Below are 27,424 nucleotides of genomic sequence, written 5' to 3' on the forward strand. Positions count from 1 at the left end.
TACACGTGCAAATGTGCACGGAAAGTAGATACACTCGCAATCCTGCGAGGGTAAATTTTACTCACACCTGTGGCGGCAAGGCAAGCGGAGTCTCCATCCTGGCGGGGAAAGCGGCTCCTGGCGGCAGCGGCTCAGCTCGTAACTCCAACAGATCCGCACAAGAGGCAGCGTCTCGACGAGAATCCTGTTTTATAGCCTGATCAGATCTGACTGTGGGCATTCCAGAAGCTTCTCTGCACCTCCACGCTTGCTGTGGGTGCCCCTGAAGCTTCCAAAATCCCCCATGCTGACCGCGGGTGCCCAGCGGCTCCCTGGCACCTCTGCGCTCCCTTCTCTCTGTTAACGGCCCTGGCCAGGGGCTCTGGAGCCAAACAAAAGAAGCTGTCAGCCTCAAGCAGCAGAGAGAGAGGGAGATGTGTCTACTCCTTCCATCATGAAGGAGAGAGGGGGGTTTGCATTCTGCCACAACTTGTCAAAGATATATTTATTTTTATGCAGGGATGTTTGCTCATTGGTTGAGTGTCCTTGTTAATAAATGCACTGGCACGATTTGTTAGCGTTCAGTGTCGGTGCAGTTGTCACAAGCTAATGAGAATACTGAAATTCTGCGTGATGAAGCTGATACCCAAAAAAGTAGTTGCAAAATTCTGTCATCTCCGTCAACAAATGGAACAGCAGATTCTGGCTGGAAGTGAAATTCTTCATATCTTATCTGTCAGTAAGAGAAGTGGAAGAACTAAGTTTAGAGATCAAATGGTTTTCGCTTACAGCTTCAAGGTCAGTCTCTTAATTGAGGAATTTCCAAAGGCTGTTCGTTGCCACATTTGTTAACGCATCTCCCAGCTTAATTGTACATCACATGGCCCTTGAGGAGTGAAACTTGGGAGCTTAAGCTGTATTTGGCTGTTTTCTTCTTAAAAGATGCACGGTTGCTGCCCTGGTGCTTGTCTAAATCTGCCTGTGCCATGCGTGGTGCAATTGTGTTGTTGTAATCCTTTAATCTATGTGACAGATAATTGCTGTCTGTAATGAGCTATAATTTGATCATCACAGAATCCCAGAATGTCAGGGGCTGGAAGGGACCTGGAAAGCTCATCCAGTGCAATCCCCCCATGGAGCAGGAACACCCAGCTGAGGTTCCACAGGAAGGGGTCCAGGCGGGTTTGAATGTCTGCAGAGAAGGAGACTCCACAACCTCCCTGGGCAGCCTGGGCCAGGCTCTGACACCCTCACTGAGAAGAAGTTTCTTCTCAAATTGAAGTGGAACCTTTTGTGTTCCAGTTTGCACCCATTGCCCCTTGTCCTGTCACTGGTTGTCACCCAGAAGAGCCTGGCTCCATCCTCCTGACACTGCCCCTTTCCATATTGATCCCCATGAATGAGTCCCCCCTCAGTCTCCTCTTCTCCAGCTCCAGAGCCCCAGCTCCCTCACCCTTTCCTCACACGGGAGATGCTCCACTCCCTTCAGCATCTTGGTGGCTGCGCTGGACTCTCTCCAGCAGTTCCCTGTCCTTCTGGAACTGAGGGGCCACAACTGGACACAATATTCCAGGTGTGGTCTCCCCAGGGCAGAGCAGAGGGGCAGGAGAACCTCTCTGACTCACTGAGCACCCCCTTCTAACCCACCCCAGGTACCATTGGCCTTCCTGGCCACAAGGGCCCAGTGCTGGCTCATGGTCACCCTCCTGTCCGCAGGACCCACAGGTCCCTTTCCCTGATCTTGATAAGAAGTGCCTACGTTTTGGAACTGTAGCTTTGAGTACAGCAAAAAAAGTTTTCTATGTAATTTTTTATGAGAAGTTGTAATCCACATGTATTCACAGCTATATAATTTACTCCAAGTATTAATTTGCTGTTATGGTTACATTTTGAATAATGATACTACCTTTTTTTTTTCGTTTTCCTTAGTATTGGCTATCCTGTTGTGACTTTGGGCTTCGGCTTTAAAAGTTACGTCAGCTACAAGATGCGTTTAAGAAAACAGAAAGAAGTGCAGAAGGAAAATGAGTTCTACATGCAGCTTCTCCAGCAGGCGCTGCCCCCGGAACAGCAGATGCTACAGCGGCAAGAGAGGGAGGCAGAGGAAGGCAAGTTCTACTTGTTATTACGTGTTTGCTACTATCTGCTATTTAAAAACCAACCAGCTAAGGAAGAGCTGCTTTAGTCCATGTTGTTTTGATGAAACTGCAGTGAACTTAGAGGAGCCAGAAATAAAACTGTTTGGCCGTGGTTAGTGTGACGGTAGCAGTGAATTATGCCCTCTCTGTTTAGTTCTTTATTAGCAACTGCCTCAATCTGGTCAGTTCGTGCTCTGTGAAGCACTACTATTTATTATTAAATCTCTAGGTTACCGTTTCCTGCCTGTAATGAGAAAAAAGTCCCAAAACATCACGCGACTTCCGATATTCTTCTCTAGATAGGCCCTAATAATGATTGTTTGCTGCTGAAATGCTTGATGTGTACTCAGTGATTTTTCCTTGTGTGTCACTACTGATTGATTTAATGAACTAAGTGTGTTTTTATTTTGGTATTGCAGCAGCCAAAGGATTATCGGATATGGATTCCTCAATACTTCTGCAGCACAATGGAGGCATTCCAGCCAACAAAAAAATATCCACGACGTTGCCGGAGCTGGAATATAGAGAAAAAGGGAAAGAAAAGGACAAGGATGCTAAGAAACACAACCTTGGAATAAACAACAACATTTTACAACCCGTAGACTCTAAAATACAAGAAATTGAATATATGGAAAACCATATCAATAGTAAAAGATTAAATAATGATCTTGTAGGAAGTACAGAAAACCTCTTGAAAGAGGACTCATGCACTGCCTCGGCCAAAAACTACAAAAACGTCAGCGGGGTTGTGAACTCGTCGCCTCGCAGTCACAGTGCGACTAACGGGAGCATCCCTTCCTCATCCGCGAAAAACGAGAAGAAACAGAAGTGTGCGAGCAAGAGCCCGAGCACGCACAAGGACTTAATGGAAAATTGTATTCCTAATAACCAGCTGAGCAAACCAGATGCACTGGTAAGGTAAGTTTGATCTGAGCATTGTGTAACAGCCCGTCTTATCCTCCCTTTGTTCCAGTACATCGCATCTTTCGGTTTTGTCTTAGGAAAATGTAATGTACGGTCCCATAAAGAAAGGAGAATTGTCTTGTAATGGAAGGAGATCACTGAGAACTGGGCCTTTCGGGTTCTGTTTTGGTTCTTGCCTCCGGTTTGCTACACAGCCTGGGGCAAATTGTGTCCTTTCTACATGAGAACATGATGGTTACCTACCTCACAGGGGTGTTGTGAGGCACAGTTAATAGCTGGGCCAGTCGTTTGATAGCAGGCACGAGAGAGACGCGGACGGTTGTTATTACAGAGCTGAGCGCGTGTGCTCCTGACAAACCTCCCATGGGGTGACTCTCACAACCCCAGGTTGCTCAGTGGGGTTTGGTGGTGCCCGACCAGCTGTTTTATCTTCATTTTTTGTTTTGTTTTATATTTTTCCTCTTGAAATGTTCGCCTTTTGCTTTAATCCCCAATTGACAAGCGTAGGTGCGAGGCAGCAGTGACCGTGATGTAACTCCCTGAAGTGACAGGTTCAGATTCCCACCTGCGTACCTTGTTGGTTTAAATACAGGTCACAGGGGGTTAATTTAGCTGTCTCGTAAAGATTGAGAAGGTCACATCTTTACATACACTTATCTGAAGTTGAAGTAAAGGTGTGTTTAGGAGTACTTACAGAGTATAAACCCGGAGACGTACGGTGCTGTCAGATGTTATCGAAACAAATATTAATATAAGAAGGAGATAGCGCACAACTGTTCCACTGGGGATGGAGATACCTCTAGAACAAAAAGGTTGCGCAATGTCGCGCTTTCCTGCCATTCCTGGCCCCCGCCTCTCTTTCCTTTCCCCATGTGCTGAACGCTCAGGTGCCTTCGCTAATTGGACTTTGATTCCGGTCTGTCCCCGGGGATCTGTGCTGTGTGAACACAGTGATTTCCATGAAAATATTATTTTCTCCTCTGCCAATTAAATATCCAGACTAATTGATGCCTAATGTCTGTAGAGAGCTTGTATGAAGCAAGTAAGAAACCAGATAATCAAACTAGTCTGTGAATTGCATTCAGCCAAGATTAATCCCGACACGTAGGAAGTCAAGGAAGGGAGCCAGGAGACCTGCGTGGTTAAACAGGGAACTGCTGGGTATGTTCAAGTGGAAGAGGAGAGGTTATAGACCATGGAAGGAGGGGCTGGCCACTTGGGGAGAATATAAAGCTGTTGTGAGAGGATGTAGGGAGGCAACTAGGAAAGCTAAGGCCTCCTTAGAATTCAACCTGGCGAGAAGGGTCAAGGACAACGGGAAGAGCTTTTTCCAATACGTGGCAGGTAAAACTAACAGCGGAGGCAATGTAGGCCCACTGATGAATGAGGTGGCTGCCGTGGTGACAGAAGATACAGAGAAGGCAGAGTTACTGAGTCTACTCTGCTGGGGGCTGTCCTGAGGAGCCCCGTACCGCTGAGGCCCCAGAGGAAGGCAGGACAATGGAGGAGTTTGCCTGGGTTGATGAGGACTGGGTTAGGGAGCAGTGAGGCAATCTGGACATCTCCCGTGTGAGGAAAGGCTGAGGGAGCTGGGGCTCTGGAGCTGGAGAAGAGGAGACTGAGGGGGGACTCATTCCTGGGGATCAATATGGAAAGGGGCAGTGTCAGGAGGATGGAGCCAGGCTCTTCTGGGTGACAACCAGTGACAGGACAAGGGGCAATGGGTGCAAACTGGAACACAGGAGGTTCCACTGAAAGATGAGAAGAAACTTGTTGGGGGTGAGGGTGGCAGAGCCTGGCCCAGGCTGCCCAGGGAGGTTGTGGAGTCTCCTTCTCTGCAGACATTCAAACCCGCCTGGACCCCTTCCTGTGGAACCTCAGCTGGGTGTTCCTGCTCCATGGGGGGATTGCACTGGATGAGCTTTCCAGGGCCCTTCAACCCCTGACACTCTGGGATTCTGTGATTCTGTAATGGGATGCAGATGCCTTTGTCTTCATCAAACTTTACTTGTTATGTGGCTTAGTTCGCTGAAGAAGAGAACAGGGCAGTTAAGCTTTGCTGATGCTCAAAGTATCATTCATAAGTTTTGAGAAAAGAGAAGGGAAGAGCTTTATAGAATGATCTGCCCAGGAATTTTGTCCCATGTAGCTATGACAAGGAATGAGATTTAAACCTTGTATGTTTTAAGTTGTAAATTCCACATTGCAATTTTTCTATGCTGAAACCGGGTGGTCATTGGAATTGCCCAAAGCGGGTTTTCTAATGCCAAAGTGAGTGTATGATAAACCAGACTGTGCCCGTACAGAGCTCCAGCTCCACTCATTCACTGGTAGGGCCGAGCACACGATTCCCGTGCTCTGACAGTGCCTTTGTGCGATGCAGGTTTGCTCTGCCCTCAAAGTGAATTAAGCTATTTCAGTCTTTTGTTTGTCGAGCGTTTCGATGCGATGCGGGGGTGTGATGTGCTTGTTGCGCTACAAATCCACATTGCTGCTTATTGAGCACTGATTTCCCAGTGCAGACGAGCCAGGAGCACTTAAAACACCAACGGCCTGTGTGTTGTTGCTTACGGTTCCTCACAGCTGTAGATGACTGAAATCATTCATGAAATCGTGTTTCAGTGCAGCTCGAGTATGTAACTCCCACGCCAAGAGAAGCATAAACTTACCTGACAAATTGCTTAGGGTGGAATGCACTTAAATTCAAAAATTCCTGTTTATTGTTTTACCTTGTCAGTTATCCTGTCCCTGGAGCGCGAGGCGTTTGTTCGTCATCTTTTCCACTTCCAGCGCTCTTACTCGTTCCTGCTGGTAAACCTGGAGTCTGCATCGGTGCTGAAAAGGGCTCCCTGAAATCCTGCCTTCGTGTCCGCCTCTCAGATCAGATCTGCTTCCAAATAAAGACGCTTTTCCTAAGGTCCTGTCCAGCAGCCTCCCAGCAGGATGGCAGAGCCAAGCTGCTCTCCTTTTGTGCTCACAACTGATTTCCCCGAGCTGACTAACCAGTATTAAATGTAAACTATGCCTTATGACTGCCTGGGACTCAGGATTAACAGGGGTTGTTTGAGACAGGAAAATTGAGGTTTTTTGAGAACAAGACAGCCTTGTGAGCTTGTTAACTTTTTCTCTTCAATACTTGATGTGACATTTCCATCTGAAAGTCTACTGCTCATTAAGTTTATGTCTTATATATGCAATATGATTCTTATTTGAAACGGCAGGTTTGAATCTTTGGTAAAATGGTTTGTGCACGTGTGTTTAGTTTACCGATCCCCATCCCTGGGGATGTCCGTGAATATTTGTTATTGTCACCTCAACAGGGATTCCAGGGGCTCCGTCCCTGCCGAGAAAATCTCTGTCTTCGGGGCTTTTTTCCTCCTACAACAGAAATTGTCATCAGTGGGTACAGAACAAGTTGACTTCTCGCTACCGTTTCCCTGTGACTTCTGAGGTGCAGCTCGTTCTGTTCATGTTTTGGGGGCTCAATGTGTGGAACGAGTCCAAGCTCTAATTGCTGCGGGCTTTTTTTTTTAATTGCAGATGACATGGTAATAATCATGTCCTGCCTCTAGCTATTTGAACCCTCACGAAAAAACCATGCAGAAAAGCTGGCAGTGCAGCTTGGCAAAGCTGTTTGTACCCAGAGAGGTCTTGCCTTTGCCATGTGAGGTGTTGAAACAAGCTGTCTTATGTACTAATTATTCTCAGAGATAACGATGACATCTTCTGGCAATTGGACTAAGCAAAACACTTGTGAAGCAAGAGCTGATCTAACACATCTTATTTGGCTTTCCTAAGATTTGACGGTACCTGCAGAGCCAGGCTTGAAGGTTTTAATGTAAATTTCTGTGCATTTGGTGCTAATTATTGTACGTTTTCTGTGGTACCGTTGATATCCTAAGAGCACTGGCTGTTTTTTCCTGATCCCCCCTGCCTGGATGGCATCACTGTGCCAGAAGGTTCTGCTGTCAGCTGAGATGGTCTGTGTTTCATCCAATGTGATGGAAATGAAGGAAAACTAGAATAAGGTAGGTTGGGATAGGATAGGGTAGGGTAGGTTAGGTTAGGATAGGGTAGGGTAGGTTAGGGTAGGGTAGGTTAGGATAGGGTAGGTTAGGGTAGGGTAGATTAGGATAGGGTAGGGTAGATTAGGATAGGGTAGGGTAGGTTAGGATAGGGTAAGGTAGGGTAGAGTAGGATAGGATAAGGTAGGGTAGGTTAGGATAGGGTAGGGTAGGGTAGGTTAGGATAGGGTAGGGTAGAGTAGGTTAGGATAGGGTAGGGTAGGTTAGGTTAGTATAGGATAGGGTAGGGTAGGTTAGGTTAGTATAGGATAGGGTAGGGTAGGTTAGGATAGGGTATGGTGGCTTAGTTTAGGGTAGGATAGGGTAGGGTAGGGTAGGATAGGGTAGGTTAGGGTAGGGTAGGTTAGGATAGAGTAGGATAGGATAAGGTAGGGTAGGTTAGGATAGGGTAAGGTAGGGTAGGGTAGGTTAGGATAGGGTAGGGTAGGTTAGGTTAGTATAGGATAGGGTAGGGTAGGTTAGTATAGGATAGGGTAGGGTAGGTTAGGATAGGGTAGGGTAGGTTAGGATAGGGTATGGTGGCTTAGTTTAGGGTAGGTTAGGATAGGGTACGGTGGCTTAGTTTAGGGTAGGGTAGGATAGGATAGGTTGGGTTAGGGTAGGGTAGGATAGGATAGGGTAGGGTAGGATAGAGTAGATCAGATCAGATCAGAAGGCTGGGATAGGACCCTTCCAGCAGCTTGTCCTCTATCAACATAGTGCTTGGCCTGTTCAGGAGCAGAACAACCTTTGAAACGCCGTCTCCTTAGATCAATTCTGTGCAGGAGAAGAAAAAGTAACTCGGCTTTCTCTCTGGATTACTGTCCTTTTGGTAATGAAAAATGCTCTGAGGAGCTGCTCATAACAGCGTATTAGTTCCAGCAGAACGTCGATGCCGCTTTGGCTGCTTTACAGAAATGGGTTCACTGTGGGGATGCTCGTGGCAATAGATTGGGCCAGAACAGAACAAAGGGAAAAAATGGGTCTCAGAAAAGCATCCGAGTGCCTTCTGGGGCCTTGAAACCTTTAATTTTTCTATCAATTGTGTTTAATTTGTGCATAATTGCGAGGCGATCGTGAAATTGCGTTCACCGAGGAAACCGAGCAACAAGGATGAATTTTTCACCCGTTATCGATACTTAGGAGGATTAAGCTGAAGTGAGTTGGTTTTAAGTTGATCCATCAATCTTCCCTGAAGCATTTGGAAAAATACTCCGTCTCGGAGGTGATTAGTGATTAATTCTCTTCATCAGCGAGGTCAGGAATGATACGTTGTCGTGCTGAGAAAAGCAAATGGGTAAATCTGCGTTAGAAGTAATGACAGAAAGAGATTGGCCTTGGTTGTATAACAGCACAATGTAATAATCTGCAACTAAATCCTCATTTTAAAAACAGTTGTGTGGCAGAACGATTCGTAGGTTGTGCAGCAATAGCGAAAAGCATCTTCTAGAACTCCAGTTTTCTTCGTCTCTTGTAAATAACTTTTTCCAATAAGCCTGGAAATAAGAGACTTAAGCAGGAAATGAAACGGTAGAAAGAATAACAATAGTGCAAAAAAAAGAAGTGCTGGCTTATTGGGTCATTTGTCACTGTAATAGAAGTGGGGACTGTTGAGGAGGGAGAGCGCCCCGTGCTATCTGTGCTCATCGCAGCGACGCTTCTTTTATGACATTATATTGGTTTTCCTCGATTATGAGGTTTCATTTTAGCAAGTGGGTTCGCGATTCAGTTTTCCCGCGGGGTTGGAGCCCGTGGACCCGGCAGGAGAACCATGAACCAGATGGCTCAAGGAGGTTGAATTCAAGTCAATGCCCTATTGCCAAGAATGCAAACTGGGCTTGTCCTGTGCCAGCAGCTCGGGTTCAGTTGGGCTTTACCTGGTCAGGGCTTCTTTTCTGGGAGTACTAAATACACAATATAAATCCTGGGATATGTTATTTGAGCAAATTTGACACAGCCTTTTCCCTCTAACTGTCTTATTTTCACACTTATCACTTGATTGTAGACTCTACGTTGAAATTATTTATGGGTATTTGTCAATGTAAAGCGTGTATGATTTTATGTACGTTCCTTTACGTTGTCCTCCCAGCCACTTTTTCAGCTATTTATGGAAACCTCTATTAAAACCAGCGAGCTGTTGGCATGAACAGGCTGTTAGTGCTTCCTACAGTGCCTTACTCTCTTCAGTTCAAAGTTTGCTGTTTCTAAAATGCTTATTAACTGTGTATTGGAAGGTGAAATTGGATCATTGTCTCATCACCCAACAACTCTCCAGCTCCATCACTCAATGTACTGAACACGGGGAAAATACACCCGGAATAACATCTGCCCATGGGGTTTTGTGCTATGGTTGAATGGATATTTGGTCAGGTTTGCAAATCCTTTTCCTCCTACAACAGAGTCCAAGGCTTGAAATGATTTATGGTCTTCACTGTAAAATGTGCATTCGCTTAGAAGGGAAATAATAATAGTGCTAAGTGTATTTCTTGTTTCTCTTTAAAGATACGTTTGAGCACAATTTAGACTGTATCGAAAGGAATTGATCTGCCCAGCAGACGTCTCTGGTGCCGTTTTAGCCTATTATAGATGGAATGTTATGGATTTCCACACGCTTGAGTCCACATTTAACCTCTTGATTCATTCACGCGGGGTGTTCTCATCCCTCATATCATTCCAGCTCTCACTGGCATTTGAGGTTTTCCTGCACTAAAGTGTTTTCATTATGAGGAAAAGGCTGCGACTTTGGGCTTCTGTGACTATTTTCCCTAAGTCTTCAGGTTCACCTACCGCTGATTCTGTACGGAACTGTAGGAAATAAACACCTCTTTATCTCCTTTATGAATACTTAGAAACAATAATGGATAGAGCAAATGGGGGTTATGTGTGAATGACGAGAGATGTATTTGCATTAAATAAGTGCCACAGTGCCTGTAAAAACAGTGGATTGTTCCCCTGGAATGTGTTTTTCTTCTAAGAATCAATCTTAATTCTTTCCCCACATTTTGAAATAAGGTGAGCAGTGTGCCCCTCTTTAGATGTGTTTTCTTTCACCCGTTTTGCTTGAAAATATTTCAATTAGAAGCTTGCACGAGTTGTCAAGAACTTTGTAAAGCTACAGTTAAGTGTATAGCAGATGGTCTGTGTTCAGGAGCAATTAAAACCGAGTTTACTGACTCCTGAACTGTGGATGACTTAACACATAATCTTTATTCAACATGCACATCATGTACTTCAAGAAAAAGTACTTTTAGGTGAGAATTCAGCAGTGTGCTCCGCGGCTCGGCTATACGAACAAATGGAGCTTGTAATTTGTTGCGAAAAGTGACATTTGGTCATATATGCAACTGTTCTTGTTGACAATTTTGCAGACTTAAAGGCAAAATGCAATCCCATAGGATTTGGTTTACAACTCTGCAGTGCATGGAGGAAAATGAATTCCGGTGGGAGGTTGTTAAGCGTGTGTAGCTATACATAGAGCTAGATATGTATGGCTGTATTAAACATTATTATTTAGCAAGGATAGTCGTAGCTTTTGAGATTCCTTCAGGATGGACAAGGGATCAGACCCAGCCCCTGTGGGTTTAGGAGGGGCAGGTCCTGTCTGACCAACCTGATCTCCTTTTATGATCCATTGACCCACCCGGTGGATGAGGGGAAAGCTGTAGATGTGGTCTATCTGGACTTCAGCAAAGCCTTTGACACTGTCTCCCATAATATACTCCTGCAAAAGCTGGGAGCCCATGGCTTGGACAAGTGGGTCAAGAACTGGCTGGAGGGCCAGGCCCAGAGAGTGCTGGTGAACGGGACTGCATCCAGCTGAGCAGTCACCAGTGGTGTCCCCAGGGTCAGCGTTGGGTCCAGTCCCGTTTAACATCTTTACTGATGACTTAGATGAGGGGATTGAGACCATCATCAGCAAATTTGCTGATGACACCAAGTTGGGAGGGAGTGTGGACCCACTGGAAGGCAGGAGGGCTCTGCAGAGGGATCTGGATAGACTGGACAAATGGGCTGGTTCCAATGGGATGAAGTTCAACAAGGCCAAGTGCTGGGTCCTGCACTTTGGCCACAACAACCCCTGCAGCGCTCCAGGCTGGCACAGAGTGGCTGGAGAGCAGTCAGGCAGAAAGGGACGTGGGGGGACTCATGGAGAAGGAGGCTCAACATGAGCCAACAGTGTGCCCAGGTGGCCAAGAAGGCCAGTGGTGTCCTGTCCTGTACCCAAACCAGTGTGGTCAGCAGGACAAGGGCAGTGATCCTTCCCCTGTGCTCTGCACTGGGGAGGCCACACCTGGAGTGTTGTGTTCAGTTCTGGGCCCCTCAGCTCAGGAAAGAGATTGAAGGGCTGGAGCGGGTCCAGAGAAGAGCAGCAAGGCTGGGGAAGGGACTTGAACACAAGCCCTATGGGGAGAGGCTGAGGGAGCTGGGCTTGTTCAGTCTGGAGAAGAGGAGGCTTAGAGGTGAGCTCAGCACTCTCTAGAACGACCTGAAGGGCAGTTCTAGCCAGGGGGGATTGGGCTCTTCTCCCAGGCAGTCAGCAATAGGACAAGGGGGCAGGGGCTTCAGCTCTGCCAGGGGAAATTGAGGCTGGAGATGAGAAAGCAATTCTGTGCAGAGAGAGTGGTCAGCATTGGAATGGCTGCCCAGGGAGGTGCTGGACTCACCGGCCCTGGAGGTTTTTAAACTGAGATTGGCCATGGCACTGAGTGCCATGATCTGGTGAACGGACTGGAGTTGGACCAAGGGTTGGACTGGATGATCTCTGAGGGCTTTTCCAACCCAGTCCATTCTGTGATTCTGTGCTAAGTATGAAGGGTTTGGGGGTGGCAGATGGTGCAATGTTTCCTCTGCTTATTTTGATGTGATGCGCTTGAACCTTTGGGGCAACAGAGTTGAAACAGTCTTTTCCATTTGTCTTTTCTTAGGTTGGAACAAGACATTAAAAAGTTAAAGGCCGACCTGCAAGCGAGCAGGCAGATCGAACAGGAGCTGCGGAGTCAGATCAGCTCGCTGACCAACACAGAGCGGGGAATTCGATCCGAGATCGGGCAGCTCCGCCAAGAAAACGAACTGCTCCAGAACAAGTAGGTGTTCCTACAGCTCTGACAATTCATTGCCGATAATCTGGGGAAGAAAAAGCGTTACTTTAAGACTACAAAATTTGAGGCACTTGTCCGCGAATCCAGCAAGGCTCGCTTGGGAGCGCTAACAGCCATTTATTTTGAGTCAATCAAATCCCTCGTTGAATCCCGTACCTGTTGCCTTCCAGATTACACAACGCTGTACAAATGAAGCAAAAAGACAAACAAATGATCAGCCAGTTGGAGAAGAAGCTAAAGGCAGAGCAGGAGGCACGAGCCTTTGTAGAAAAGCAATTAATGGAGGAAAAGAAAAGGAAGAAGTTGGAAGAAGCAACTGCCGCACGTGCTGTGGCATTTGCTGCTGCTACAAGGTACTTTGTTCCCTCTGAAGCGGCTCCAGGAAATTCCCGAAACGGAGCTGGTGCTGCTGAAATGTCTTTGCAGGGGGATGCTTTATTTGTGTGAAGGTGGTGGGAGGAGTGGGACATCTTCCATGCAGCTGCACCTCAGTACTGATACAAATGACATTTACAGGATGGAAAGATGAACGTGCTCTAAATAATCTGCTGTACCTCGATTGCCCTGACAGAGACCTTGTGCCCTGTGTGGGTCAGTCTGCTGTCAAAGGAACGTCCCTTTGCCCGTGGGGACTGTGGATAGGGATTCATGCAGCAACGTTGGCCAAAATTGTCATTATCTCACGTCTGGAGCGTTCTCTGCTCCGGGCAGTGGTCACTGGGTCCCCACAGGGCTGTCTCAGCACTAACACGTGTAGAGATGGGAGTTCTCCAAGATGAAAGCGTGGCACCAACGCGGGTGACTTCAATCTGCAGCACTCCTAATGGCTAGAAAGAATTCTTTCTGCTTTTGTGTTCTCCATATTTCATAACTATTCCACATTTCCTAATACTTGAGACATAATGTTGCCATAAGGGAAATTCTCTTGCTGAAAAGAACAAAGTTAGCTTCCTCCTTTTATCCTTCGATATTTGTATTAGTTTTCACGTGTTAAACAGGCCAGGAATGACAACCTCATTCTTATTTCATCTTCTTTTTCTTTATGCAGAGGAGAATGTACCGAAACTTTACGAAATCGTATCCGAGAGCTGGAGACAGAGTGCAAGAAGCTAACAATTGACATCAAGCTGAAAGAAGATCAGATACGAGAACTAGAAATGAAAGTTCAGGTAAGGAGAAGGTACCAGGGCCTTAGATCAGCGTCCCAATGAGCGCGTTCAGCCCTCTGAAGCTGGCGGATCTACATACGAGGCAATCAACACCTTCAGGAATTACGCTCAGATGTCTGTCTTGCGTCGGGCTTTGTAAGGACTGGGGATGAGGAGGGTTAATAGGCTCAGCTCCACACCATTGCGGTAGACTTGTAGCAGACACGGCGTCTGGCGTGTTAGTTTAAGCGCTGTGATGTGCGAGTCCGAGTTGACCTTATTCCTTTAAAATGTCTGCTCCTAAAGATGTGCTTGGACTGTCAACTGACAGTTTGCATTAATGTGTTTTTAATGTCTTGAGGTTTTTTTAATAGACTCTTCAAAACCCACCTGGTGCTATTGTGAACTTGTTTTCGAATAACACACGCGGTCTTGTTGTTCCTGGCTTTACCGAGCCCTCGACAACAAGTGTCATTTTCCCGTTAAGAACACGAGCGTGTGTTAAAACCAACTACAATCAAGCTTTTAGAATTTTATTATCATCTTCAAACCGTTAGAGAAGCTTTTTGTATGGGCATTAATATTCCCCCTGCTGTATTATTGTCACTACATTTAAAATTATAGGGTTTTTTAATAGTATTTTTATTTATTAGCTGAAATGTTAATGCATAGTTCCCAGCCACAAGGCGACTGTCTCTTATGCACAGAGTACTTGCTCCCCCTTTTCTGTTTTCCAAATTTCTGGCTTTACAGCATGTTTAGGTTCAATGTGGGAAATATTCCAAGATAAAGGAGGGTGGGGGGGCTCAATATGGATGGGAGAGGGCGAGGAGCAGAGTAAATGGGACTTGCTCACCGCGCTGTAATTATGTATTGTACAATATGGCTTTAATCACTTGTATGATGGTCTTGTATAATTACTGGAGGTAGTATTACAGTGTCCTTAATTAACCGTCATTTTAATTTTCCAGTATTAATTCCAGGCTCGGCGGTGTGCTGTGGGGAAGGGAAAGGCTTTGCCGTGTATCTCGCATATAAAGTCAATGAGAATAAAACATTTGTCCTAATCACTCCTGCAGGAGCTGCGGAAGTACAAGGAGAACGAGAAGGATACGGAGGTGTTGATGTCAGCACTGTCAGCCATGCAGGATAAAACCCAGCACTTAGAGAACAGCCTGAGCGCAGAGACCAGGATCAAGCTGGATCTGTTCTCCGCCTTGGGAGACGCAAAACGGCAGCTTGAGATTGCCCAAGGTAACGCGGGGGGGTTAATTCGACGCATAGCGCTGACTGAAATTGTGAAAATATGGCAGAAAGGATGTCCTGGTGTTATAATGAGGGGTGGGCTGTGGCGCCCACTCAGCGTTTCAGCTTTTAGTGCGTTTTTGGCTTTTCCAGCTTTGTGAGTGAACCTCAGAGTCCGGCTCCTCAGCTGACCCGATTCCCCCAAGCTGTTGAACTGAAGGCAACAAATGTCAACATAGGCATTTAAATTAATTTATGATGTTTTTCTATATTTCTGTAAACCATTACCTTAAAGCTGGAGAACTTCTTTTAAACAGCTAGAAGATAAAATAACATTTGCCATCTATTAAACCCCTGTCCTTGAACCCTAATAATATTTTGGTGCTCCTGAAGTAAGTACAACCTAAACGTGGGGGAAAATAATAACCCAACCTGTTGTAAACGTGACGCTGGTAAGCGTGGCTACTGGTGCTGCAGCCACCAGAGGGAGCATGAAACCAATATAAACCCTGCCCAGTCTGTCCTTTGTTCAGCTGTGCCAGAGAGTCGTGGTCAATGGGAGGAGTCCAGTTGAGGCCTGGATCCAGTGCAGAGCCTCGGGGGTCACTGCTGGGGCCGGGATTATTCAATATATTCATCAATGATTTGGACGAGGGAATAGAGTGACTGTCAGCAAGTTTGCTGGTGACACCAAGCTGGGAGGAGTGGTGACACTGGAAGCTGTGCTGCCATCAGAGACCTGGACAGGCTGGAGAGCTGGGCAGGGAGAAATTGAATAAAGTAGAACAAGGGCAAGTGTAGAGTCTTGAATCTGGGCAGGAACAACCCCAGGTTCCAGTGTAAGTTGGGGAATGAGCTATTAGAGAGCAGTGTAGGGGAAAGGGACCTGGGGGTCCTGGGGACAGCAGGGTGACCATGAGCCAGCACTGGGCCCTTGTGGCCAGGAAGCCAATGGTACCTGGGGTGGGTTAGAAGGGGGTGGTCAGTAGGTCAGAGAGGTTCTCCTGCCCCTCTGCTCTGCCCTGGGGAGACCACACCTGGAATATTGTGTCCAGTTGTGGCCCCTCAGTTCCAGAAGGACAGGGAACTGCTGGAGAGAGTCCAGCGCAGCCACCAAGATGCTGAAGGGAGTGGAGCATCTCCCGGGTGAGGAAAGGCTGAGGGAGCTGGGGCTCTGGAGCTGGAGAAGAGGAGACTGAGGGGGGACTCATTCCTGGGGATCAATATGGAAAGGGGCAGTGTCAGGAGGATGGAGCCAGGCTCTTCTGGGTGACAACCAGTGACAGGACAAGGGGCAATGGGTACAAACTGGAACACAGGAGGTTCCACTGAAAGATGAGAAGAAACTTGTTTGGGGTGAGGGTGTCAGAGCCTGGCCCAGGCTGCCCAGGGAGGTTGTGGAGTCTCCTTCTCTGCAGACATTCAAACCCGCCTGGACCCCTTCCTGTGGAACCTCAGCTGGGTGTTCCTGCTCCATGGGGGGATTGCACTGGATGAGCTTTACAGGGCCCTTCAACCCCTGACATTCGGGGATTCTGTGAGCTGTGTTCTTACTGGTGCTGTCTCGGGCTGTTTTGCTTGCAATCTTTGTTCTGAGCGCTGTCCTTTGCTGTTTCCAGGGCAAATCATTCAGAAAGATCAGGAAATCAAGGACCTAAAACAGAAGATTGCAGAAGTCATGGCAGTCATGCCCAGCATCACGTACACTGCGGCCACCAGCACTCTGAGTCCCGTTTCCCCACATTACTCTTCCAAATTTGTGGAGACCAGCCCTTCCGGACTCGATCCCAACGCCTCCGTTTATCAGCCCTTGAAGAAATGAATGCCAAGGTTCTCTTCTCTTTTTGCCCAGTAATGTTGTCCTGCCGAAGGCGCCGCACCAGAGTGTCTCTTGCAGTCGAGATGAAGTCGTATCGTGTGAGACCGTCCTCGTTGTCATTTAAAACAGGATCAAAAAAGAACATCTGGATTGACTAGAACTGCCCATCGGTTTTTCTTGTAAATTTTTAGAGAAAACCTCACAGAACTTTGCGATTTATTTTCCTTGGCCAACGCATTCAAAACAATTCTTGGTTTTCAAGTAGCCAATTTTGCCTTTTTATGTACTCTTGCATGGTTTCCTCTTGAAAAACACAGGGCTTTGCTTGATTTTGAACCCTTTCTTTCCTTTGTTTTCTTATTTTAATAATCAAGTTGAATTTACAGATTCCTTGAGAAACGGTGAGGAAAAAAAACCACCTTGAGTTTTTACAGCGAAAGGGTTAAATAATCCAACAAAGCTTTGATTTATAGATGTATTCAATACAAATATGTGATGTCGCAGGAAATAATTTGATCACCCCTCAAAGGACCAAACAAATTTCAGGGGCGTCGTTGAAGGGACAAAATAAGCCGATAGCTGATGATGTGACGGTGGTTGTTGTGTGAAATATTTATATTCCCATTGGTGTTTTAGTCCTTGAGAATTGCTGACAGTCTCGTTCACAGTGCCTTGGGAAAAGACAATTTCAAGAGGAAACTTGATAGTTTAAACTATTTTTTCCCCCTTCACTGTCATCTAGCTTCTATATCAAGCTCATTACAGAGTCTACTGCAAATTGTACATGGTAATTTGGATGTTCATTATAAACCAGGGTTACATCTTCTGTTTATTTCGATAGAAACTCCGCAGTGTTCTGTAACTTGCCTTGATTATACTGCATCGTGGAAGGCACAATATTCCCGCAGGAAGCGTTATTGTGAAGGCGGAACTGTGCAATGTACTGTATACAAGAGACTGTAAAGCTGGCTAATAAAAGCTGCAGTTCTGGGTTGTTTTTCTTTTATTATTATTATTTTATTTGAGTGTGATTTACCCTCAACATCACCTCGTGTGTCACAAGCGGAGCTGAAGATTCTTCAGCCGTCGCCCCAAGGAGTTTGAAGGCAAACTCCAAAATTGCACAAAGGTTTATGTTCAAATGTACGTTATACATTGGTAGAAAGTGTTTGCACTCGCAACTTCTGAAGCGTTTCAGACTTTTTATGGGGGTGAAGCAAAATAATACTGGAAACCAGCAGAATTATAAACCTATCATTATGGTTTTGGACTCTGGAAGAACAAAGTTCTTCTGAAAATATTAAGTTTCATATTAATTGGCATGTGTGCCTCATTAAAAAAAACAAGTAGGACACATAAATCAATAGAAGCATGAAAGTTTCATCATTTGAATCACACATATTCTTTTGGGATGAAACTTCTCGCTTTTACCAGGTGTGTGCGTTGCTGTCATTTGCGTTTTCGCATCATCTGGTGTAATTGTCACCATGAAAGTGTCACTCGGAGATGTCAGAGGTTTTCCATCTTTGTGCAAAACACAAAATACTGTCACTGCCCTTTTGTGTTGAGGTTCCCCTGTTTTCACAGAATCCCAGAATGTCAGGGGTTGAAGGGCCCTGGAAAGCTCATCCAGTGCAATCCCCCCATGGAGCAGGAACACCCAGCTGAGGTTCCACAGGAAGGTGTCCAGGCGGGTTTGAATGTCTGCAGAGAAGGAGACTCCACAACCTCCCTGGGCAGCCTGGGCCAGGCTCTGACACCCTCACCCCCAACAAGTTTCTTCTCAAATTTAAGTGGGATCTCCTGTGTTCCAGTTTGCACCCATTGCCCCTTGTCCTGTCACTGGTTGTCACCCAGAAGAGCCTGGCTCCATCCTCCTGACACTGCCCCTTTCCATATTGATCCCCATGAATGAGTCCCCCCTCAGTCTCCTCTCCTCCAGCTCCAGAGCCCCAGCTCCCTCAGCCTTTCCTCACACGGGAGATGCTCCACTCCCTTCAGCATCTTGGTGGCTGCGCTGGACTCTCTCCAGCAGTTCCCTGTCCTTCTGGAACTGAGGGGCCACAACTGGACACAATATTCCAGGTGTGGTCTCCCCAGGGCAGAGCAGAGGGGCAGGAGAACCTCTCTGACCTACTGACCACCCCCTTCTAACCCACCCCAGGTACCATTGGCCTTCCTGGCCACAAGGGCCCAGTGCTGGCTCATGGTCACCCTGCTGTCCCCAGGACCCCCAGCTCCCTTTCCCCTACACTGCTCTCCTTGGGCACAGTTTTCATTCAATACTTGGTCTTGGCTGCATTTTTTTTTGGTTGGGTTTTCGAAGAATAAACGTTTCTTGCAGAATTTTTGTTTTGCTTTTTTATCTGACCTGCTATGAAGCGCATGTTCCGTTTAAAGAACACACTTATTCCAGGTAAGTCTTCTCTTTTGCAACAGAGCTTCACTTCTATCAAACAGAAGGAAGAACAGGTATTTTTCTATATAGAAACTTTGCAAGTTACTCTGTAGACTCTCAAAAAAAAAAAAGGTAAATTTATTGAGAATTGCAAAAGTCCATCTGTAATTTTCGCCTTTGTTCCTTTCCAGCCATTCTCATTACTCCAGAAGTAACGCTGAGCCAGACCATTCGGAGGCTTAAAATTGTCCAGGTACCAAGAAATTCCAGCCCCAAGCTTGGTGGGAATATCGTGGGGTTATTGTGGGATTACTGTGGGGTTATTGTGGGATTACTGTGGGGTTATTGTGGGATTACTGTGGGGTTATTGTGAGATTACTGTGGGGTTATTGTGGGATTACTGTGGGGTTATTGTGGGATTACTGTGGGGTTATTGTGGGGTTATTGTGTGATTCTGCTGCAAGTGCTGCCGGAACCTCCCGCTCCCCCAGGACACATTGGGGTTCTTTTCATCTCCTCAAACCACCGTCAGTCAGGCACACGCGCACAGATCGTTTCCCAATCCAAATACATTATAGATAAGTTTGCAATTTTAACGGAGCACGCTGCATTTTCCAGCTCCCTCCTCATTCCTTTAGGAAGGGGATGGTACTTACTGGCCCCGGCTATGCGCACCGTGAGTGGAAGGAGATGATTTAAGCACTCAAACCTCTGCATCTTTAAATATTTAAATGTCTGAAATGGAAAAGATCTTAATGACTCATCATAAATTGTACTTGCAAGATGAATTTATGGGGAGCTTAAGAGCCTAAGAAGGGTCACCGAGGATATTTTGGTTTTTTCCTGCAGTCTGTTTTGAAATATTACTGCGGAATAAGTGCTCTGGAGACCTCTGCCAAAGGAAACTGGAGTATCCAGAGCTGTTTTCCAGCCAGCGTAAGTCTAGGAAGTTACTGTCCTGTATCCAACCCAGCGTGGTCAGCAGGACAAGGGCAGTGATCCTTCCCCTGTGCTCTGCACTGGGGAGGCCACACCTGGAGTGTTGTGTTCAGTTCTGGGCCCCTCAGCTCAGGAAAGAGATTGAAGTGCTGGAGCGGGTCCAGAGAAGAGCAACAAGACTGGGGAAGGGACTTGAGCACAAGCCCTATGGGGAGAGGCTGAGGGAGCTGGGCTTGTTCAGTCTGGAGAAGAGGAGGCTCAGAGGTGAGCTCAGCACTCTCTAGAACGACCTGAAGGGCAGTTCTAGCCAGGGGGGATTGGGCTCTTCTCCCAGGCAGTCAGCAATAGGACAAGGGGGCAGGGGCTTCGACTCTGCCAGGGGAAATTGAGGCTGGAGATGAGAAAGCAATTCTGTGCAGAGAGAGTGGTCAGCATTGGAATGGCTGCCCAGGGAGGTGCTGGACTCACCGGCCCTGGAGGTTTGTAAACTGAGATTGGCCATGGCACTGAGTGCCATGATCTGGTGAACGGACTGGAGTTGGACCAAGGGTTGGACTGGATGATCTCTGAGGGCTTTTCCAACCCAGTCGACGCTGTGATTCTGTGACAAGGTAATGGAAGGACATGGCTTCTGTGTGATGGTTTTGAGCTCCTCGGCGTTTATCCTGCCTAAAATTTTAAGCAGAGTGAAAGCAGTATGTAATTTTAATATTTAACAAAAAGCTCCTTTATCCATAGACTCTCTTCTACAACAGTGCTGAGATGAACCAGCTCCCAATTTCTTAGCCTATTTTGCGGTGATGGGGAAGCAAGGGATTAAATGCCGGGGATCCCGGTGTCAGCGCAGGGAAGCGGGTGAACCCTGGCTGCCTTCAGGTGCCAATTCCCTCTGAAGCCTTTAAGCAGAACGAACTTGCAGTTTGTCTTTCCTTTCCCTTCCCCAATTGTTCAGTCAGAATTGGTTTTGCACACTGGAGCCACTGGCTCCGAGACAGCTCTTTAGACCAAAAGCGATTTGCCTTTTGGCGTTTCCAGCGCTGCCACCAGGAGCTGCTGCTCCCAACATGCTCTTATTGGGGACATTTGAGTGCAACACGTGGGTTTATTTATTTTTGCACTTGACAATAAAAACCAGGCCTGTTCCAATAGCATTTGATAGAAAACACTCTATAAAACCAGCTTAACCCTTTTCCTTTACCAGCATCACCTGCTCTTGAGAATGAGTGTTCCAGGATTAGCATCTCAGACGGGAAAGAGTGGAACCCAAAGTGAGGACTCCGCATTTCACCCCCAAACATGTTGGTGTAAATGGGACCGAGCAGCAACTTCATCATCTGCAGCAGTAAGTTATTGGGTTTCTTGTTTTATTTATATATATTTTTTAATTTCAAAGTTTTAGGCATACACTTAATGCTTATTGAATACTCCGATAGCAGTTAGTGTGCGGTGGGGGGTGATTCTTTACTGCTGGCCCCTTGCTTTTCTTGTATTGCAGTTTGGAACTCAGGGTCAGAATTGAGATGATACGTAATAGATGGTAAAAATGGAATCTGAGATGCCAGGGTATCTTAATGGATGCGCTAAAATAATACACCAGCTTTTGACCAAACGTTTCTAATAAAGGAGAACAGGCGGAAAAAAGGGCGAGAATCCATTTCAATCAAGTTCAGATGTAAGTGGCTCGTTTACCTCTAATCTCTCGGAGCGGTAATTACGCTGCTCTACAGCGTGTTGTCAGGTTCGGAAAACACTGGGTTTTACTGCTTGCCATGAAAATCTTTAGACTATGTGTCTTATGTAATTAACAAGAAATTATTTCCCATCAAAATGTAGCTGGTGTGAACGATAATGGTGGGATGGCTATAAAATCCCAGTGGCGGTTAGAGGAAGCGTAGCCCGTTCTCTTTACGTTTCTGGAGCATCTCCAGGAGCAGCGAAGTTTTGCTGGGGAAATGCGGCTTTTTCTCGCTCTGCATAGTGAACAATTTCCTTTTGGAACACACGCGGCTGATGTGCTCGGTCACAAACCAAGGAGGAGACTGAGGGGGGACTCATTCATGGGATCAATATGGAAAGGGGCAGTGTCAGGAGGATGGAGCCAGGCTCTTCTGGGTGACAACCAGTGACAGGACAAGGGGCAATGGGTGCAAACTGGAACACAGGAGGTTCCACTTGAATATGAGAAGAAACTTGTTGGGGTGAGGGTGTCAGAGCCTGGCCCAGGCTGCCCAGGGAGGTTGTGGAGTCTCCTTCTCTGCAGACATTCAAACCCGCCTGGACCCCTTCCTGTGGAACCTCAGCTGGGTGTTCCTGCTCCATGGGGGATTGCACTGGATGAGCTTTCCAGGGCCCTTCAACCCCTGACATTCGGGGATCCTGTGAACTGCTACACAGATTAATTTTGAGCAATTTTTATCACAAAGTTTATGCTTCATCTACTTTTAGTCCCATGTATCAAAAAGCAAAGGGAGGCGATTATATAGGGTAGATCCATCACCCATAGGATTCATTTCTGCCTGCAAAGCCCCGGGGGCTCTTTGGAGCGCACCGATACTGTAAAGACGACTCATCATATACCATCCTTAACGAGGTAACTTTAAAATCTTGTTTTAAGGTGGAAAAAAAGAAATAGGAGAAGCTTGAAGCTTGAGGAGGAAAAAAATAAAGTAGCCCAAGTATCACAGAATCATAGGATGTCCTGAGCTGGGAAGACCCATAGGATCGTGGAGTCCAACTGCTGTCCCTGCACAGGACACCCACAGCTCACCCGTGTGTCTGAGGACGGTGTCCAGTCTCTTCTTGAACACTGTCAGATTGGGGCAAATTTGGTTCTGAAACTAAATGTTCATGATGAAGGTATTTGAGATCTGGGGGGCCCAAAGAGAACGGATCTGTGAGTTGTTTTGAAAGTGAGAACTTGCTGAAAAGTTCTTTGTATCCTCTAAACAGCCACGAGAGGGCTCAGGCCGCCCAGGCCTGCTCAGAGCAGGGATACCAGCCTCACTGTCCCCAAAATACTGGGGAAAAACCCATTTCTTTTCGAACAGACAGCTGGATGTTATTTCATAGCCTTTCCGTTATGCGAAAGCGTAAGAAATTCATCTTGGGGAGCCCAGAGATCTCAGAAATATGCTCATTAGTGCGATAGTAAAAGTATCATCAATATGCAAACGTTCTCTCCGCGTGCGGCTGCTCGGAGATTAACGAAAGGGCAGGAAGGCGGTTTTGCTTTATTTTCTATATCCAGGAGCTTTGTGTCGCAGAGAGCGAGGCCATATAGATCCTGGGCTGGAGTTGGTGCAAATACAGGGAACTCTCCGCAACGTATTTCACGTCAGTGGTGATGGTACAGCATCAAAAACTATATAAAAATACTATATATATACACAAACGCTTCTTTTTAACCTTAAACAAATTAAGACTTTATACCAATTATTAATGTGGGGCAGGGAGGGTGCTGTAACGTGTCCTATTAACACCCTGTTGTTGAGCTGAACCTCCATTAGCTCATTCCTTTGCTTTCCTGATTTAAATGCAATTACCCCCTGCTTTGGTTCCTCGTCTGGTGCGGCCGGTGGGGGGGACGTTATTCTTTTAACAAGATGAGAAAGATTACGGAATGAATGTGCTTTGCATTTTCCCCCTCCCCTTTCCATTTAGCTATTTTTCACTCGTTTTTTATTACTTCACTAATCTAAAAGTTGCGCTTACAAGTCTGGACCAAACTCAGAGCATCTGCGCCTTGTGTTATATATATATATATCTATCTATATGCAGACAAGGGGGATATTGGCCCCAAAGTGCTCCGAGCGCCAACGGCCTGGCAGAAGGAGGAGGAATCGATCAGCAGCAGCGTGTCCCCCCCTTCCCCCTTCAGCCCCTCTCTCTCCCCCTTCCCACTCAGCACAGGCGATCGGGAGGGAAAGAAGGACAGAGAGAAGAGAGTGGGAAATTAAAAATGTTTTACTAATGCTACTGATAAAATAGAGAAAATAATACAAAATATACAAAACCAATCTTGAAAGTCCTGGCAACTGCAGAGCAGGCACCCGAAGTCCTGGACTGGACTCTGCAGCAACCGGAGCTGGATTCAGTCTGTCACTGGCCTCAGTTCGCAGGGACGACCAGCAAGGTCCTCTCCTAATGTCACCATAGGGAAAAGGGACGAGATCCTCGTGATCTCCCACTTTTCTATGAAGTATTCACGTGAATGGGATGTTATACTCCATTGGTCAGTTTTTGGTCACCAGTTTCTCATTGTCCCTCTGGCGAGATGTCCATCCATGCTTATCAATAACCTCACATCCCATTGCTGTGTTCGCCAAAACATGGATCTGGTTCTCCAGGAAAATGCAGCTGATATGAAGCTTTAGCTGACAGGGAAATTCACTGCAAGAGAAACTTGTTATTAACAAAACCAGGACAGCTGCCCAGATGGGAGCCGAGCTTTCCAAACTCGAGCTCTGCCCATTTTGGCAGCTCCAACCCCTTGGCAGGGCCAATGTGGGTAAGACCTGGCGGTTCAGGCTTGAACTGCGGTGACGTAGGGAGATTCACGGCCACTGCTCCACGGAGTCCGCACATCACTGCGAGACAGAGTGTGCAAACGGACCGGCCCTTTCCGAGGGGCCTTTTTACACATCGGGAGCACAACTTTCCAAACCCACTCACCTTAAGGCTCCTTCCTTGCCGGGTACAATTGATCCTTTTAATGTTCCCTGGGGACGCATTTTTTTCAAGGTGCCTATTTCATTTTGCTAAATTTGGCTGAGTATCATTCACCTGTTTTCTGTCACTACGTTAAAAAGAAATCTATATATTATAGGTAATCTTTTTAACATTTCTGAGCGCCAGTAACTGTGCCTTCCAGGCGCAGATTGATAAGCCCGATACTCTTAATTTTCTGGCTCTAATAGAGAAATTTGAACGCATATTTCCTACTCTTCTTTCTTCTTGGTCTTCATATGAAAATATAAGTATTTATGTGAGTCTGTCTGTCTGCTTCAACTTCGTTTAATGATCAATTTGCTAATTTCAGTTTAAAACTGGCACCAAAGCATTAAAGCGAAGGGTATAATGAGAAGAAAAGAGGCGATTGAGCAGAGAGAGAGACCATGGGGAGGGCTCTGCAGGCTGAGTCTTCTTAGGCTTTATATTTAATCAGGAGATCAGCATCCCCAACACTGCAGTCACCCCAGGTTGGTGTTTATGCAATTACTTGCTGTTAAAACCTGTTTAAAACTAACCAAGTCGTGCTTGTTAATACAAAAAGGCCTGGCCGACAACGAATTAACCTTATTCTTGCCATTCTTGCTTTGCTTTGGAGGCATCTGAGCTGCTCCCATTTGCTACAAAGACGTGGGTTTGCACATTGGGCTTGAGAGGGTCACGGCCAATTTTGAACGATGCCAAGAAATGGGGATCATTTTCACTTTAATACCATCTCCCTGCGGCCGAGTGCGTGTCCTGGAGGAAACTGTTTAACTTCTCTCTAGTTGCTTACCCATCTGTTCAATGGGATTTTTGTTTCTTGGCTTCTTAGGGAAATATTTTAAAGCTCGCTCCGTATTTATTGCTGCTTTAGGTGTTTAGGGCATTATTAAACTGTGTTTCCGAGGGGACTTTGGCTCCGACACAGGAATGCGGAGCCTGCATGTCGTAGTTCACAGGTAGGAATTTCTCTGGCTTCCTCCTGGTCCTGTCTTGCCCACAGCTGCAAAACTTTAGTAGCAATAAAATGCAAAACTGAAATATGTGCGTATTTTTAACAAGAGTCTGATATCTTCTGCTCCTTCTCTTTTAAATTTGTTCCTGATTTACCACAGCTAAAGAAAACAAGAGGGAAATGCAGCAGCGTGGTGGAGAACAGCAGGACCCCCGCTGATGAGGAAGGAGCCGGAGGAGTGAGACCATGAGTTGTTCTATACATTACGCACGAAGCGGTGCATTAACGGGCTGCTTCTCATGCTGCGTTTCCCAATGGCAGCGACGCTCGGGCGGTCGGAACGTTCCCCAAGTGTTGGAACACAAAGACCAGGGTTATTCGCCGCAGAGGGAGCCGGATCGATTGTCCCCCATGTACCAAACCGCTCCAAAGGGACCATTATCCGGTGGTTCACGCGGAGCTCTGTGAAGCCCTGAGCAGGCGTGGGTTCTGCCCCCAGCCCCGTCGCTGCGATTTGCTGCAAAATGGGGGTTTTAACTGAAAAATGGTCACAGAAACTGATCTGGAGAGACACGGGAATTGAACAGGAGAATTTTCTCAGCACTCCCTCCTTACAGTTTTCAGCATCGCATGTTTAACAGTGGTTACATTAACTAACACTTATTGATTCCCCTCTGCCCTTCGCTGAGTTTGCTTTGTAATTTCTTTGTGTTTCGTTGTGCTGCCCTGCTCTTCAATAGATGGTGATCCAAGGAAGCAAAACATTATAGGTAAGAAACACCGCTGAGTTCTTCCCAGCTTGTGTATCTGATCCGGTCGGCTCTCTAGCGAGCCTGTGAAACAGCAACTTTATTTGTTCGGTGAGAGCGCTTACAAGAGCAGGGGTTCAAAATGATCACCGGCGGCTGAGCAACAACACGCTTGGAGGTGCCTCTTGCTTTTGTTTGACCTTTCGGATTCCCGGGGCTCTCAGCACAACTGCAACGTCCCACGAGCCCGAGCGATCGCCGAGCTGAGCGATGGTCATTGACAGGTAGAACTTACTCCCTCCCGGCTGGGGGTCCCCGTGCAGTTCGGCTCCGAGGACGCGCAGCCCCCTCCGCTCACCCCTTGGCTCGTTAGACAAGCGGGATCGTTATTCCGAAGGAGTTAATTTGCTCGGCTGGACCTCTTCTCCAGCTCCCTTGCTCTGTGCAGCCAATAAGCAGCTGATGGAGTTGCAGCCCGTGGTCTGTCTTGGTTGGATTTTGGATGGCGTGGCTGCCAGTAATACTATTTCTCATATCCCAGGCTTTGAGAATTACTCAGCCTTATGTTTGGCAGTTCAGTTAATAAGTTGCATAATTGTAGATCCAGGAGCAGATCCAGTACCTGTGGAAAGTGCGGTGGAATCTAAATACCTTCCTCCTTTCTCTGCCTTGCAATGGCATTCATTGCTTTCTCCTCTAAATAGCAACAGAATTAATTTCGAAGAGACCTGTTGCTTGAAGTGGAGTCAGCGGATTAATAAAAGCATTAATTATTAAAGCCTGCAAATGCTCCCTAATGATTGTTTGCTGCAAAGTTAATGTTTGATTGGAGAAGGTCGTCTGCAAGCCCGAGCAGCAGGTGAAAGCACAATTACCTTCTCCTCGCGATATGCGCTGGTGCTCTCACCACACTCTGCCTCATCATCCTAAACAACGAGCTTGGGGGAAGAGCCGTTTTACCATAGGACAGCTGCAACCCAAAAGGTCGCCTGTTTTAATTAAGTGGGAGCAATTACAGCTGTTACCATGCTTCCTCGAATAAGGCCACCTCGTTCTGTATCCCTACCTGAAAATGAACCGCTGGCCGTGGGTGGTTTGCAGCGCTTTGCAGCGCTGCAGAGCTTCCTGAGAGCTCAATTCACACGTGGCAGATGCAGCGTGCGCTCGTTTCCTCTGCATGTTTATTACACCTCGGTCTGCGCTCAAAGGATGTGCAACCACGAGTGGCCACGACAACCCGAGCTGCACCCCCTCAGC

The 27,424-nt window shown here is 46.7% G+C and overlaps 1 protein-coding gene across 1 annotated transcript in view; it reads left to right on the forward strand.

Annotated features, from left to right (window-relative positions):
- Positions 1-17,422, forward strand: part of MACO1 (macoilin 1) — a 31,292-nt gene extending 13,870 nt beyond the window's left edge. The window contains exons 5-11 of the mRNA XM_065857344.2: positions 1,909-2,087; positions 2,537-3,035; positions 12,031-12,189; positions 12,375-12,557; positions 13,253-13,373; positions 14,432-14,606; positions 16,217-17,422. Coding sequence (XP_065713416.1) covers positions 1,909-2,087; positions 2,537-3,035; positions 12,031-12,189; positions 12,375-12,557; positions 13,253-13,373; positions 14,432-14,606; positions 16,217-16,419 — 1,519 coding nt within the window. The 3' untranslated portion in view covers positions 16,420-17,422. The remainder of the gene's footprint in view (positions 1-1,908; positions 2,088-2,536; positions 3,036-12,030; positions 12,190-12,374; positions 12,558-13,252; positions 13,374-14,431; positions 14,607-16,216) is intronic.
- The last annotated feature ends 10,002 nt before the right edge of the window (positions 17,423-27,424 follow it).

Source organism: Patagioenas fasciata, chromosome 25, assembly GCF_037038585.1.
Source record: "Patagioenas fasciata isolate bPatFas1 chromosome 25, bPatFas1.hap1, whole genome shotgun sequence".
Lineage (NCBI taxonomy): Eukaryota > Metazoa > Chordata > Aves > Columbiformes > Columbidae > Patagioenas > Patagioenas fasciata.